The 15470-nt window shown below is 40.4% G+C and overlaps 1 protein-coding gene across 4 annotated transcripts in view; it reads left to right on the top strand.

Annotated features, from left to right (window-relative positions):
* Positions 1-422: 422 nt before the first annotated feature.
* IFT52 (intraflagellar transport 52) overlaps positions 423-15470 on the top strand; it is a 36331-nt gene continuing 21283 nt past the window's right edge. For 2 of the 4 annotated variants that reach the window (XM_011222529.3, XM_002917386.4), the window contains exons 1-7: positions 423-575; positions 3139-3263; positions 4507-4594; positions 8210-8339; positions 8847-8922; positions 10024-10095; positions 15243-15369. In XM_011222529.3, coding sequence (XP_011220831.1) covers positions 555-575; positions 3139-3263; positions 4507-4594; positions 8210-8339; positions 8847-8922; positions 10024-10095; positions 15243-15369 — 639 coding nt within the window. In that variant the 5' untranslated portion in view covers positions 423-554. The remainder of the gene's footprint in view (positions 576-3138; positions 3264-4506; positions 4595-8209; positions 8340-8846; positions 8923-10023; positions 10096-15242; positions 15370-15470) is intronic. The other 2 variants (XM_019797652.2, XM_034640147.1) reach the window with 2 other exon arrangements.

Here is a 15470-nt window from a genome sequence, read left to right as displayed (position 1 = left end):
GGCCCCCAAGACCCCGAACCCCCTCCACACCCGGCATGAAGCCGCTAAGCTGCGGTCTAGATCCCTCCACCCCGACGTAGGGTCGAAGCCGCAGAGCTCCACCCGGGTTCACCCCTCCTCTCCGCACCGGCGCCCTTGGGGCCGAGGCTGGGGCATCCACCCCCCCCCCCCCCCCCGGCGGAAGCCTTCGCTCTTCTCCCTCGCGGCGGAGCAAAGTTTGGGCCCTAGGGTCCTACCATTTTTACCAGTCTCTAATAATACTTGATATTAAAGGACGAAACGAGATGGGCTTGTCTTTGGCATGAAGTTAATTCACGTTCTGTTTGGGTTCACCCCTCATCCCACATAATGGTACAGTCCCATATTAGCCCCGCCCCCCGGCCTCCTCTCCGCGTCGCTCAAGGCGGAATGGCTCCTTCGTTCTGTCGTCATCACGTTGCTCGGGGGTACGCCCACGCCCCAGGGAAGGCCTGCCCGGCGCACCGCCTCTCCAGCGACGTTGCTAAGAGGTCTTGGATACCTGGCCGCGGGATGCTACGCGGTGTCAGGTGAAGATGGTGGTCACTGGGCCTCAGGTAAGAAGGGCTCCGACTGGGATGAGCCGGTTGAGCCGTTGGGGCGGCCTGGGAGCTGGCGAGTGCCCCGCCGGCCTGTTCCTGAGGCCTCTGGGCCAGTCTTGTGGAAAATCGAGATCCGTTGGGATAAAGTAAACTGGAGCCGCGGATATAGGCCTGGATCCCGAACCTCGCCCGGGTTCGAATCCCCGTCTCCTGCGACCTGGCGGGTTTTTAGTAGTCTTGCTGAGTATGAAAGAGCATCGGTCGAGGAATCGTCCACGTCTTAGTCTCAAACCCTTTTCCTAGGAATCGTGTTCTTAGGAATGTGACCTACAGCAAAAATAATGGCAAGAGTGGAAGTATGTAAATTCCAGTGTGTTTGTGACGGCAAAATCATTGAAAAGATGCCCATGAAGGCGGTGGTTGAGTTCATTATGGCATAACCACGCAAGAGAGCGTACAACCACTAACCTGACCACGAAGACTTTTCTTTCAGGAAACTGGGAAAAGCTGGGTACACTATTGTGTGTACGCATTGGGAAGACAAGTGTATACACGGACGGTTGGAACGTGAAAAGACAGTGGTGCTGTGATCATGAGCCCTTTTTTTTTTTTTTTTTTTTAAGATGACAAAATGATTTTAGGGGCAACTGGGTGGCACAGTCGTTAAGCGTCTGCCTTCGGCTTAGGGCGTGATCCCAGCGTTCTGAGATCAAGTCCCACATCAGGCTCCTCCGCTAGGAGCCCGCTTCTTCCTCTCGCACTCCCACTCCCCCGTCTTGTGTTCCCTCTCTCGCTGGCTCTCTCTCTCTGTCAAATAAATAAATAAATCTTAAAAAAAATGATTTTAAAGTTCAATTGGAATAAAAAAATATGTGAGACTAGGCAGGAAAATTCTAAAAAGTAAGGATAATAAGGAGGATTAGCTTTGCAGCACCACCAGATAGTATAACATAAAATAAAGTTGTAGTAATTAAAATGGTATGGAACTGAGCAGGAACTTAGCTGCAGATAGAATGTAATGGAATTCAGAATAGATCCAAATACAGATACTTATGGGGATATATTATGTAGTCAAGGTGGTATTTCAAATCATCATTGAAAAGGTGGTTTGGGGACACCTGGGTGGCTCAGTTGGTTAAGTGTCTGCCTTCGGCTCAGGTCATGATCCTGGGACACTGGGATCGAGCCCCGCATAGAGGCTGCCTGCTCCTGGGGAGCCTGCTTCTCCCTCTCCCTTTGCCTGCCAGTCCCTCTGCTTGTGCGCTTTCATGCTCTCTCTCTCTCTCATCAACTAAATAAATAAAATCTTAAGAAAGAAAAGAAAAGGTAGTTTGGTGTCAGGCAGCTTTCTAGTAATTAAAAAAAGAACAATAATGAAGCTCATTTTGATCACCAAAATAAGTTCCAAATAGGCCAAAATTTAAATCTTAAAAACCAACATAACAAAGTACTAGAAGAAAGCATTGGTGTATGTATTTGTAATCTTAGCACAGCAAAAACTCTTGTAAATATGTCATGCAATCCAGAAGTCAGAAAGGAAAAGATTAATACTTTTGACTCTGTAAAATTTAAAACCTCCTGTATGTCCTGCAAAATTCCAAACCAAACCAAAAAAAAAGTACTAGAAGCTAAGTCTAAAGACAAGTACATTTATGAAAGTATTTAATGATCAGTTAGAAAAATATTAAACCCAATAGAAAAATGGACAGAGTACATGAACAAGAAAATCAGAAGAAATACGAGTGGCCAATACGCACAGTGAAAGATGGCCATCTTACCAATTTCAAAGTGCAAATTAAAACAATGAGGGCTTTTTAAAAAATTATTTTTGCTATTTTATTAGCAAAGATGAACAAGATTAGAAATAGGATTACATAGAAACAAATGCATTAGTGTTAATGGAATTAAAAAATACAATTTTGGAGGGCAATTTGGAAATTATTTAGCCATTCAGCAGGTAGGAATTTATTCTACAAATATGGAAAGTGCGGGAAAATATCATGTTTAAGGATGATGTTTGTAGCATTGTTTTACTAGCAAAAATTTTGAAAAAAATATGTTCACCTGTATGACTGGTTAAATTATGGTACATCCATAAATGCAATATTGTGCAGCAGTTTTAAAAAAATGTGATAGATCCATGTGTACTGACATGGAAAGATACAAAGTTAGGTGAAAAAAGTGTGTTGGATCCTATATCATAAAAAAATTGTAAGGTAACGTGTATAAAAAGAATCTAGAAGACTATGCCCCACACTTAATGGTAGTTAGCAGTGAGAAATCAAGTGGGAAACATGGTCTAAGGGCATAAAGGTAGGGTGATGGCAGGGCAGGGTCGTGAGAATAAGCTGGTAGGATGGCCAGGGCAAGAAACAGGAGGCAAAAGCCAGAGTTGGCCTTACGTTTCTGTAGCTGTGATTATGCATTTCATTCTCAACCTTTGAGAGCCATAGGGATTTCATAGCTAGGTTGCAGCTGTATGCCCTTTCTTGATAAATTAGAGACTATTTATTCCATTAGGATTTTTGGAATATTGTTTATTGTTTCTCTTTTTCTGATCCCTTCTTTTTTCCATAAGGTAACCATGGAGAGAGAGCTCCCGAGCACCATTCTTTTCAATGCATGCAAAAAAGAAGTATTTACCACCAACAATGGCTATAAATCCATGCAGAAAAGACTTCGGAGTAATTGGAAGATTCAGAGGTGACCATGTATATTTTTTTTTNTTTTTTAAAGATTTTATTTATTTATTCGACAGAGATAGAGACAGCCAGCGAGAGAGGGAACACAAGCAGGGGGAGTGGGAGAGGAAGAAGCAGGCTTATAGCAGAGGAGCCTGATGTGGGGCTCGATCCCACAACACCGGGATCACGCCCTGAGCCAAAAGCAGACGCTTAACCGCCGTGCCACCCAGACGCCCCTGGCCATGTATATTGTTTTCCCTTCTAAGTGATAATAATAGCCTGCTGGTAATAATTGGAAAGTCTTTATTTTCTTATGTAAGAAGTTGTTTAGGTAGGAGGAGTTCAATTTAAAGATTGTTCAGAAGTAACTAAAAGATTATTAAAACATCTCTTTTGAAAATTGACAATTAGCATATTGTCTCCCAAATTACAAATCAAAAAATTATTCGAATTATACAGATACAATTTTTTAAGAGGTTAGAGTCTTTCTCCATATTTTAGAAGCAGGCTTATAGCAGAGGAGCCTGATGTGGGGCTCGATCCCACAACACCGGGATCACGCCCTGAGCCAAAAGCAGACGCTTAACCGCCGTGCCACCCAGACGCCCCTGGCCATGTATATTGTTTTCCCTTCTAAGTGATAATAATAGCCTGCTGGTAATAATTGGAAAGTCTTTATTTTCTTATGTAAGAAGTTGTTTAGGTAGGAGGAGTTCAATTTAAAGATTGTTCAGAAGTAACTAAAAGATTATTAAAACATCTCTTTTGAAAATTGACAATTAGCATATTGTCTCCCAAATTACAAATCAAAAAATTATTCGAATTATACAGATACAATTTTTTAAGAGGTTAGAGTCTTTCTCCATATTTTAACTTGGGTCAGTACTTCAGTTTAGGGAAAGGATAGATGAGAATACCTCTCTTTGTGTGTGTGTGTGTGTGTAAATGGTTTTTCTTAATGGGTAAGGATATGTAATCATACCCGCTAATGGCAGAGCTGATTGAATTAGTAGTTGGAGGACTCTCATCTTGTATGGTTTAATTTGGACATCTTGGTCAATAGGAAGTATTTGAGCAGAGGCTGATCTGGGACAAGCCTATAGAGAGGATTCTTACTCTGGGAGAGAGGCTGTACCAGGTACCTCTAAATCCCTTCATCTCTGGGCCTCTCTGGCCTTTGGGTTCCATATAGTCTAGAGGCTAAAATAATTCCTAAATTGGCTTAAATTATGGATCTAACACTTTAAAAATCATATTTCTAGCTTAAAAGATGAAATCACATCTGAGAAGCTAATTGGGGTGAAACTGTGGATTACAGCTGGGCCAAGGGAAAAATTTACTGCAGCCGAGGTAAGAAGTATCCAAAAAGAAGAAATACAGTAAGATGGTTAGGTGCATGGGCTCTGAAATTCTGGTTTTAATCCCTCTTCACCATACACTGTATTGCCTTAAGGTATTCACTTTCCTTTCTTTCTTCATCATGGAGTTGTTAATGATCATTAACCGAGATAATGCATGTAAAGTACCAGACACATAGTTGAGGCTAATTAAGTACCAGCCACACCTGTTCGCCATATTTTTGCTTTGAAAATAGGAAAATTCCTTTTAACATGAAGCTGTTTTAATTCTATTTCATAGAATAGACAAAGAATGATAAATGTAGAACCCAGAACACAAGTATTGGCAAAGATGGAGAGAAATTGGAACCTATGTGCACTGTTGGTGGAAAGGTAAAATATGTGTCTGCAGCCATTATGTAAAATAGAATGGCAGTTCCTCAAAAAATTTTAAAATAGAATTATCATATGATCCAGCAATCCCACTTCTAGATATATATCCAAAAGAATTGAAAGCAGAATCTCAAAGAGATATTTGTACATTCATGTTTATAGCAGCATTATTCACAATAGCCAAAAGGTAGGAGCAACCCAAGTCTACCAATGGATGAATGGATAAACAAAGTGTGGTATATACATCCAATAAATTATTATTCAGCCTTAAAAAGGTAGGCAGTTCTGATACATGCTACAATATGGGTGAATATTGAGGACGTTATGGTAAATGAAAGAAGCCAATTACAAAAAGACCAGTACTGTGTGATTCCGTTTATACGATGTGACTAGAGTATTCAAATTCATATAAAGTTAGAATCGTGGTTGCCAGGGGCTAGGGTGAGGAAGGAAATGAGGAGTTGTTTAATAGGTATTGAGCGTCAGTTTTGCAAGACGAAAAGAGTCCGGAGATGGATGGTGGTGATCCATTGCACAATTATGTGAATGTACTTAATTACTGACCTGCGCACTTAAAAATCGTTAAGGTGGTAAATGTTACGTGTACTTTACCACAACTAAACAGAAACCCCAGAACACAGCAAGAGCTTTTCTCATAGAGACCTACAAGTGCTGTGGTGCTCAGGGAGGGTTGTGGGGAGTAGGGAAGTTGAGGCAGGGTGGGTCCGATGTGGTCCTTAGACTGGGGGGATTCCACAGTCTTTTGCTCTGACCTTGGGTGGGGACACAGCCGGGAGGTCTACAGGGAAGCATTTCTATTGTTTTGTTGTTGTTGTTGACCTGACTGCAAGGCCACCTTCTCAGCTGAGAAGGGCATCAAGAGAGACATAACTGATCAGGTTAATTGAGAGAAGAGGCAGGAATTCCTATTAGGAACATGGAGTTGGCCAGCTGCCCCCACCCATTGAGACCCTGAGGGAAATGTACACACAGTGGGCAGTGACCTGTGAAGGAATACTATATTCCTTGTTGGTTTTTAGCCTCACACTCCAATAATTTCTCCTCTGCTACCACCCTTCTCCACCTAGTGAAGACAAAGAGAGAGGTGACCAGGTCTTTGCTGAGGAAACAAGCAACCTCAGAAAAGCCAGGGCATCTGGAAAGACAGTCAGAGACCAGTGCCTGGCCCTTTTCCCAAGAGGGAACAGGCACTAGGTCAAACCTTACTCCAGGCTCTTAGGGATGGAAGGCAGTGGCATCCAAAAGATAGAATCCCTTGAGAGGCATATTGAGCCTAATAAAATGTTCTCCCACCAGACCATGCCCGTCCACCATGCCCTCTCTTTAGAGGTGGAGTGAGGTGGGAAGGAAAGACAGAAAAACTTTTAACTTCTTTCTACGGACCAACATTCCCCTGTGTTTTTATTCTTGCACTAAGCTGATCCAAATGGTCAGTAGAGGTGTTCCTCCAGGCAGAGATCACTGCCTTCCTGGACTCTGCTGCTGGCCTCCTAGAACCAGTAAAGGGGCCAGTTCATTCCTCATAGACTAGATGATCCCTCTTTGATGTTGTCCTCCAGAAACCTCTATGACGGGACATCATATGTTTGATACTAGATGTGAGAATCAAGCTGGAAACTAGACTGAATTTAGTTTTTCTTTGTTCCCACCTCAGCTACATTGGCTTACACATTTGCTTGGTGATGGTATTCACTTACCGCCACTTGGCCCAGACCATGCTTCCCAACCCTGTCAGATCAATATCTATCTATATTATTTTTTTAAGATTTTATTTTATTTTAGAGAGAGAGGTAGAGTGCAAGTGGGGGGAGGGACTAAGGGAGAGGGAGAGAATCTCAAGCCGACCCCATGCTGAGCACGGAGCCGGAAGCCCAATGTGGGGCTTGATCTCACGACCACGAGATCATGACCTGAGACAAAACCAAGAGTCAGATGCCTAATCAACTGTGCCATCCAGCACCCCATCTATATTATACATGAACCTTTATTCTGAATCGAAAAGCCTAGGTATTATGACCCACCATCATTAAAAAAATAAGTGTCTTAACTGTAATGTAAAGAAGTTAAAGGAAGATGACTTATAAAAGAATATGTATAAAAGTATAAAAATATGTGTGCTTCAAATTGTCAGCGTTTGGGCATATCGGCACTAGAAGAATACGTATATTTCACTTTGCTAACGCTTGAGGACTTCTTTATAATTGACATTTTGAAACAAAGGCTAAAAATAGGTATGTAGGATCCCCATGAATGGGACAGTCTTGTACAGAGTCCAGGATCCATGAAGATCTCATTTGGGAGCTAGCCCCTTTGGTGATGTTAATTGTTGCACTATGTTTTCTATATTTAGGGGGCTGGAGGAGAGAAGGAAGTCTAGGGAGTGTGCAAGAGCAAGAGGCTTTGCTGTGGCAGAGCTGGGCGAAGCCAGTGGTTTCCAGAGTGGGATGTATATGGTAAATCGCTGAGGTGCCGGAAGGAAACTGTATTTTCGTATCTTTATTATCCTTCAAAATTTCCCTTTTTGGGGCGATGTTTTATAATTATATAAACACATGTACTTTATATACATATCAGAGTACGTGTTCACATTATTTTCTTATGGGGTGCTTGAGGAAAATTGAGAGACTATTGGTCTAGACCACTCACCCCAGGTTTTCTCAAGCTGGGTCAACAAGACCAGTCCTAGTTTTTTCTTCCCTCCTCAGCTTTGGGAAAGCAAGAAAGAGCTTCCCAAGAGATAAGCAGATAACATGTATTTCTCACTGCGGCTTGATCAGTCAATGACTGGAACAGAATTCCTCCCTGGGGGTGGTATGCAGTGCCTTCATCCTGATGTCTGTGGCTGGCAGTGAGGGGAAGGTTTGGTCTGGAGCAATCGTTTTCAACCAGTGCTGATGTTGTCTCCACTAGGTTGAGACCAGGGCTGCTGCTCAGTGGCCTGTGAGTTTCCTTTAGCTAATGGTTTCTACTTTTGGTTTGCTTTCCAGATAGTCAGTGTGGAAAATGTCAATTCAGTTTGAGTATTTTGAAACTTTATGCTTAAAGACAAGCTTGGAAATCCTATGAAGAGAGTACCTTTTATATTATCTTATATACATTTATATTTAAGTGCCTTATAGATTTGTTTATTTTCAGGTAGTTAAGGTCTTATTCATAGTACTTTAGACAAAAGTCTTTTGGGTATATTTATATATTGCTTTTTTCCTTTGTATAGTTTGAAGTCCTGAAGAAATACCTTGATGGCGGTGGTGATATCCTTGTGATGCTAGGAGAGGGTGGAGAATCCAGATTTGACACGAATATTAACTTTCTTCTAGAAGAATATGGAATCATGGTTAATAATGGTAATTATTATTTTTGTTATTTTAGTATAAGCAGTTGTTTCCTATTTATTATTCATATTGTAGCCCTCTGGACCTAATAGTATAGTGGAAAGAGCCCTGGGCTGAGGGTGTGTGGTCCAGCATTCTGATCTCAGTGGCAGTCTGAGACTTCTGGGGCTAGGCTTCTTCCACGTATAAAATGGGAGGAATTGGAACAGAGTTCCAGGGTTCCCTACAGGTCAAAGTTTATATGTGTCTATAATATCAAACCTATTTCTTTTTTTTTTTTTTAAAGATTTTATTTATTTGACAGAGACAGACAGCCACTGAGAGAGGGAACACAAGCAGGGGGAGTGGGAGAGGAAGAAGCAGGCTCATAGCGGAGAAGCCTGATGTGGGGCTTGATCCCAGAACGCTGGGATCACGCCCTGAGCCGAAGGCAGACACTTAATGACTGCGCCACGCAGGCGCCCCATATCAAACCTACTTCTAATCTAAGATGCAACTTCCTCTCTTTTTCCCTTAAAGATGCTGTGGTTAGAAATGTATATTATAAGTATCTCCATCCTAAAGAAGCTCTAGTTTCCAACGGAGTCCTGAATAGGTAAGCGTGTTGAAAGCAGAAATGTTTTTACAGATGATTCCTATCTTCTCTCGTCTCTTCTCACACGTTCTTGTCACTGGCCTTTGTTCCTTTCTTGCTCTTTTATTTTACTATATTATAGTTTACTTTATCCCATTACTTCTCATTCCTCCAATTACATTCCTCCCATCTTTTGAAACCTTATTACACATTCACCTTTTTGTCAGAATGCATTCAGTTGCAAGCGTAGAAAACCCTATTCTCTCAATGGGATGAAACAATAAAAAGATCTTATTGATTCATGTAATTGAAAAGCCCAGAAATAAGGCAGGCTTTAGGTGTGGATTGACTGAAAATTGATGATGTTGTCAGGGCTCCAGTTCCATTGCTCTGTAGTTCTCTTGGCTCTGCTCTGCTGTGTGTATGGGCTGAATAATTTAGCAGTTCCCAAATTTATATCTGCACGCCACACCATCTAGGGCAAGAGGGCTGCCTTGGTCCCAGCATTCCCGGTAAGAGTAGTCCTGAGATTTGCTCTGTTTGGGCTGGCCTACGCCACATGCCCATCCTGAACTGGTCACTGTGGCAGAGGGCATAGAATGCCCTGATAATGCGTATAGCTGGGTCCTATTCTCTACCCCCGGAGCTGGGGTAAGGTCAATTTTTTCTGTTTCACTGGATCTTAAAGGATAAATCAGGGGCTTTGGAGAGTGGGAGGTGAATGTATGAGAGGAGCAGCATCAGGTGCCCTCTCGGTGAGCTTTTCCCTAGATTCAAAATGATTCATTCCACACTTGAATTTGCTATATGCCAGGTGCTCTGCTGGGTCTGATGATACAGTCTAGAATGTAGGACTAGAATGTGGGTCTAGTCTAGAATGTGGTCTAGTATATTGATCCTTCCCTCAGGACTCAAGAAAGAAGAACTGATCCTCATGTATAACTTTTGCAAGCTACACAAAGAGGTGTAGGTATGTAGGTGTACCTTTATTTAAGTTTTAAGAATTATGTTTTGAACAAGTCTGCAAAATCCTTGCAGTTAGTTCATACTTACTATTAATGAATGGAGTGTGAAATTCCTAAATTTTTTTTTGTTTACTAGATTTAATTTTTTTTCTTCAAGGGAAATTAGCCGGGCTGCAGGAAAGGCCGTGCCTGGAATCATTGATGAGGAAAGCAGTGGAAACAATGCCCAGTGAGTGTGTTTTTGAGGCCACCTAAAGAGGATGCATTTGTCATTTTGAGGAGTTTTCTTTTTCAAAGTGAAGAGTTTTCATTTCTCATTATAAAAGTCATTCTCACCAAAAAAACCAATTTGAACAGTTCGAAAGGAAGAAAATAGAAGTCGTGCACTATAAATGTATACCCCTTTTCCCAAAGATAATTATTCTTAACAATATGCTATTTAGATTTCTAGATTTTTTTTCATATTTAAAAATATAGATAGGTACCATATTCTTTTAAATGACTAGATTAAATTGGAATTATCCTAATTTATCTAACCAATCTCCTGTTGTTGAACGTTTAGGTCATTTGTGATATTTTGTTTTAATAGTTAAACCGAACATTTATTGAGCACTTACTATATGGCAGGCATTTGTGTGTGTGTGTGTGTGTGTGTGTGTATGAGACAGGCATTTTTATCTCATTTAATCATCACAGAAACACACAAAGGTTTTAGATGAGGTCACAGAGAGGTTAATTGCCCAAGCTCACTTGACTAGTAAGTGTGAGAGCTTGGTTTCAAACCTAGGCAGTCTGCTCCAGGGCCTGTGCTCTTAACTTCTGCTCCAAATTGTTATTATAAACAATTTTATACTTCCTATAAATAAAGCACATAGTGAATATCTTTGTATGTGCAATTTTTGTGCATCTCTGCTAATATTTTAGTAATGATAGATCTTAGTATTAGAATTTCTGGGTCAGAAATTTTCCAGTTGTTGCATTGCCAAATGTGGTACATGGCTAAATTGCCTCTGAGGTAGTTTATAGCACTTGTTGTCCCTATGAACATCTCCCTTTTCCTCTCTTGCTAGCATGGAGTATTCTCATGAAAATGATATCTCTTTATTTTAATTTGATTTTCTTTGATTACTACTGAGTGGGATAGCCTTTAAAGGCTATTGGCTGATTTTATTTCCTCTGTTAATTTCCTGTTCACTACTTTTTGCCCATTTTTCTATTGATGGTTTATCTTTTCTTATTCATTTATAAGACCTCCACGTGTTGTAAATATTTTTTCTGGTTTACCTTTCTCCTTTGAGGTATTTCGCTTCGTAAGAGTTGAAAGTTTTATGTAGTTAAGGCATATTACAAAACTCTAGTAATGAAAACAATGTGGTAATAATGCAGAAATAAAGAGAAATACATAAATTAGAATCAGACTGTATATATGAAAGGTGAGGATTATTAGTTTATAGTGAAAATGACATTTTAAATTATTGGGGAATGAAGTGCATAATTGTGGCTAACCATTTGAAAAAACATTTCCATTTTTGCAGCACACTCCTAAAATATATTTCAGATGGATTACATTTTTTTTAATAATAATTTTTTATTCCATTATGTTAGTCACCATACAGTATATCCCTAGTTTTTGATGTAAAGTTCCATGATTCATTACTTGGCGTATAACACCCAGTGCACCATGCAATATGTGCCCTCCTTAATCAGATGGATTAAAATTTTAAATGATAAAAAAATGAAATCATAAGATCACTAAAAGTTGTTGAATATTTTATAATCCTTAGAATAAGGAAGACCTTTCTTAGGATGAAACCAAGGTAAAGTCATAAAAGTGAAAAACGTATGGCAAAATACATCATAGAATTAACATTTTTGACATTCAAGAATCATAAAATTATTTATTTATTTATTTATTTAAGCCTACTCTAACTCTTTTTTTAAATTAAGTTTTTTATTTTAATTCCAGTATAATTAATATACAGTGTTATATTCATTTCAGGTGCACAGTATAGTGATTCAACACTTCGACACATTCCTCGGTGCTCACCATGATAAGTGTCCTCCTCTTTAACCCCCGTCATCTGTTTCACCCATCCCCCACCCCTCATCATCTAATTCTTAAGCTTTGTGTCAGCTTATCCAGTTGGTGTAGGTGAAAGAACTGTGGATTTGGAGGTAGAAGTTCTTATTTTCATGTCCTACTTTCAGGGTGACCTGGGCAAGTTACTCTTAGCCTCTGTTTGTATGTCTGTGTAATGGAGATGATATGAATCTTACGAAGTTGTTGGGAAACTCCAGTGAGGCCACACTTATAAAAGTGCTTTGTTAGCTACATGGCATAGTACCTTACCTGTTGTTGTGTTATTAAGTCCTTGGTAATTGTGGTGAAGGGCAAATGGCTAGTTGACTGTTTCCTGGGTTATCCCGGAAGCAGCAGTTTCTGGGCAGGCTCTGAGATGTGGAGATCTAGTCCTGCTTTGTGTTTTGAAAAATCTTGACCTACTGAAGTCTGAGGTTCTCATTTAGCCCATTTTTTTATCATGTCCCTTTTCCCTTCTCTCACTCAACTGTAGCCACATTGATTTTGTTTCAGTTCCTTAAATATGCTAAGTTCATTCCTACCTTAGGGGCCTGTACATATTTGTTCCCCGTCCCAGGAATACACTTTCCCAGCTATTTACCCAGCTAATTCTTATTCATTCACATGTGGTTTGGAAAAATCCTGTTTTTGGTTTTTGGGTGGATGTATATATGCTTAAAGTCTTGTAAAATGTCAGTCTGATTGATTTCTTACTAATAATAAAAGAAATAGAGGAGTATAAATAATAGCTGACAGTTTTCATCGGATGACTCAAGTGTCCATTCTCCCTTTCTCCTTGAGAATCATCTCCTTGGAGTGTATTTGGTGGAAGTGTGGAGCAAGGATGTGCACTCACAACCATGTAACTGCTTCTCCCACATCCCTTTTCTTCCTCCATGGCAGCTGCTCATTTCTTTCTGCTTCTGGCCTGGGACTCGTGGCCTACAGTCCCCTTTCCTGGGCTAGTGCTGGGGCAGGGCAGAAGGGGGAGAATAGAGAACGTGGGTCAGGTGCCTCTTCTCACCTATGATATGACACAGAAGTCAGAGGGGTAGGTGAGACTTGACTGAAGTGAGGGGGAAACTAGCTCTGAAAGGAAATTATTTAAAACTTAAGCTAAAGAGAATTTCCTCATGGTCTAAGAGAAAGGAAAATTCACATTATCTTTATAGGGAGCTCTTCATGGGTGCTTCCCCTCCCCAATTTCTAACTTTATGCTTAGTTATAAGATTCCTGTTTCGATTCTGAGAGCACTTCCTTCAAACAACTACCTTTTCAGAGCTCCATCTTGCTTTCAGTTAAACCTTAGCCCCTCCTGCAGGAGTTTGCCACACCCCAGGGTCGGCACCCCACCCTTAACCCCTCCAATCCCACACTCTTTTTAGGAGTACATTGCCCCAGGTCAGACTGATTCACTCTAGATACTCTTAAGTGTTTGTTAGTAAAGAATAGGGGAAGGGGAAGGAGGCCAAGACAGGTGTGTGTGAAATGTCTGATGTCTGGTCTCTATTCACATAAGTACTTGACTGAGAACATGGCCTTCTAATGATAGCCATTCATCCCTGGAGATTATACCGGTCAGATGTGTAAGGAAGGGGGAAATATTTACCTGGAAGACATTGTCATACAGAGCATAGCTCCAGTTCAGCTCTAAGATGAGGGCCCCTCTTCTCCTCCTCCATAGGGCTTTCTCTACTTCTTCCAGTTACAGTCATTTACACATATGATTTTAAGTTGTTAATTTGCTTTCAGATTTTTGAAATGCTTTATTAAACTGGTAGCTAGAGTTATACCAATTTTTGGGTTGGCAAACCAAAGCTTAGAGAAAATTTTGTGGTTTTGGTTTTTTTTGTGTGTTTTGTGTTTGCAATGAGATACTACCTCACACCTGTCAGAATGGCTAAAATTAACAACACAGGAAACGACAGATGTTGGTGAGGATGCAGGGAGGGGGTGACACTTTGACACTATTGGTGGGAATGCAAACCAGTGCAGCCACTCTGGAAAACAATATGGAGGTTCCTCAAAAAGTTAAAAATAGAACTACCCTATGACCCAGCAATTGCACTACTAGGTATTTACCCAAAGAATACAAAAATGACTGACTCAAACGGGCGCATGCACTCCAATGTTTATCCAGCATTATCAACAATAGCCAAACTATGGAGAGAGCCCCAATGTCCATCAACTGATGAATGGATAAAGATGTAGTATATATACATGTGTATATATAATGAAATATTGCTCAGCCATCAAAAAAAATGAAAGCTTGCCATTTGCAATCGATGTTGGTAGAGCTAGAGTGTATTATGCTAAGTGAAAGAATTCTGTCAGAGAATGCCAAATACTGTGTGAATTCACTTCTATGTAGAATTTAGGAAACAAAACAGATGAACTTATGGGAAGGGGAAAAAAAGAGAGAGGGAAGCAAACCATAAGAGACTCTTAATGATAGAGAACAAACTGAGGGTTGATGGAGGGATATGGGTGGGGATGTGTATTAAGGAGAACACTTGTTATGGTGAGCACTGGATATTGTATGTAAGTGATGAGTCACTAAATTCTACTTCTGAAACGAATATTACACTGTATGTTAACTAACCAGAATTTAAAAAAAAAATATTTAAAGATTTTATTTGAGAGAGAGTGCTAGAGAGAGAGAGAGAGAGAGAAGGGGAGAGAGAGAGAGTGTGTGAGCAGGGGGGAGGGGCAGAGGGAGAGGGAGGAGCAGACTCCCTGCTTAGCAGGGAGCTCCACTTGGGACCAATCCCAGATCATGACCTGAGCCAAAGGCGTAGACACTTAACTGACTGAGCCACCCAGGTGCCCCTTATCTAGCCAGAATTTAAATAAAAATTTGAAAAAGGAAAAAAAAAAGTAAAAGACATCTTTATCATCAGAGGTAGAGACCTTAGCGTTGAGAAAGCTACAGAAATACGCCTTGCTACTTTTTTACTAATCTACTACCTCAGCCCAGATTCCACTTAGAATTCCTTACTAAAGCCCTCAAATACCTGTTTTCTTTATCCTGTCAATTCCCCACCCATTTATTGTCTCTGTATAAAAGCTATAAAAAACTACCTGCCTTGGTCATTTCTTTGGGTCTCAATTTCATTATTGGGCCTCCGTGTGTATGTAATAAAACTTTGGTTTTTTTTACTCCTGACCAAAACCACCCCCCGAAAACCAGAAAACTTTGTGTTTGATCTTGAATTGCTCAAGAAGCACTGAAATTATCTTCAAAACTTTTTATTTACTATTATTTTTAATTTGAATGTTTCTTTAATTTCTTACAGGGCTCTTACCTTTGTTTATCCTTTTGGTGCCACGTTGAGTGTCATGAAACCAGCAGTGGCTGTTCTGTCCACAGGCTCTGTCTGCTTCCCGCTTAACAGACCCATTCTGGCTTTCTATCACTCGAAGGTACAGCCTTTCTTAGATGTGGGTGGATACGTTATTTTTAATATTGAAATAATAAAAACTGTTTCCAGAGGGGTTTTATATGTTTTCTCCCTGGTCTTTAC

This window comes from Ailuropoda melanoleuca, chromosome 13 (genome assembly GCF_002007445.2).
Source record: "Ailuropoda melanoleuca isolate Jingjing chromosome 13, ASM200744v2, whole genome shotgun sequence".
Classification (NCBI taxonomy): Eukaryota; Metazoa; Chordata; class Mammalia; order Carnivora; family Ursidae; genus Ailuropoda; species Ailuropoda melanoleuca.
The sequence above is the reverse complement of the archived record's forward strand: the minus strand, read 5'-3'. Positions and strand labels throughout refer to the sequence as shown.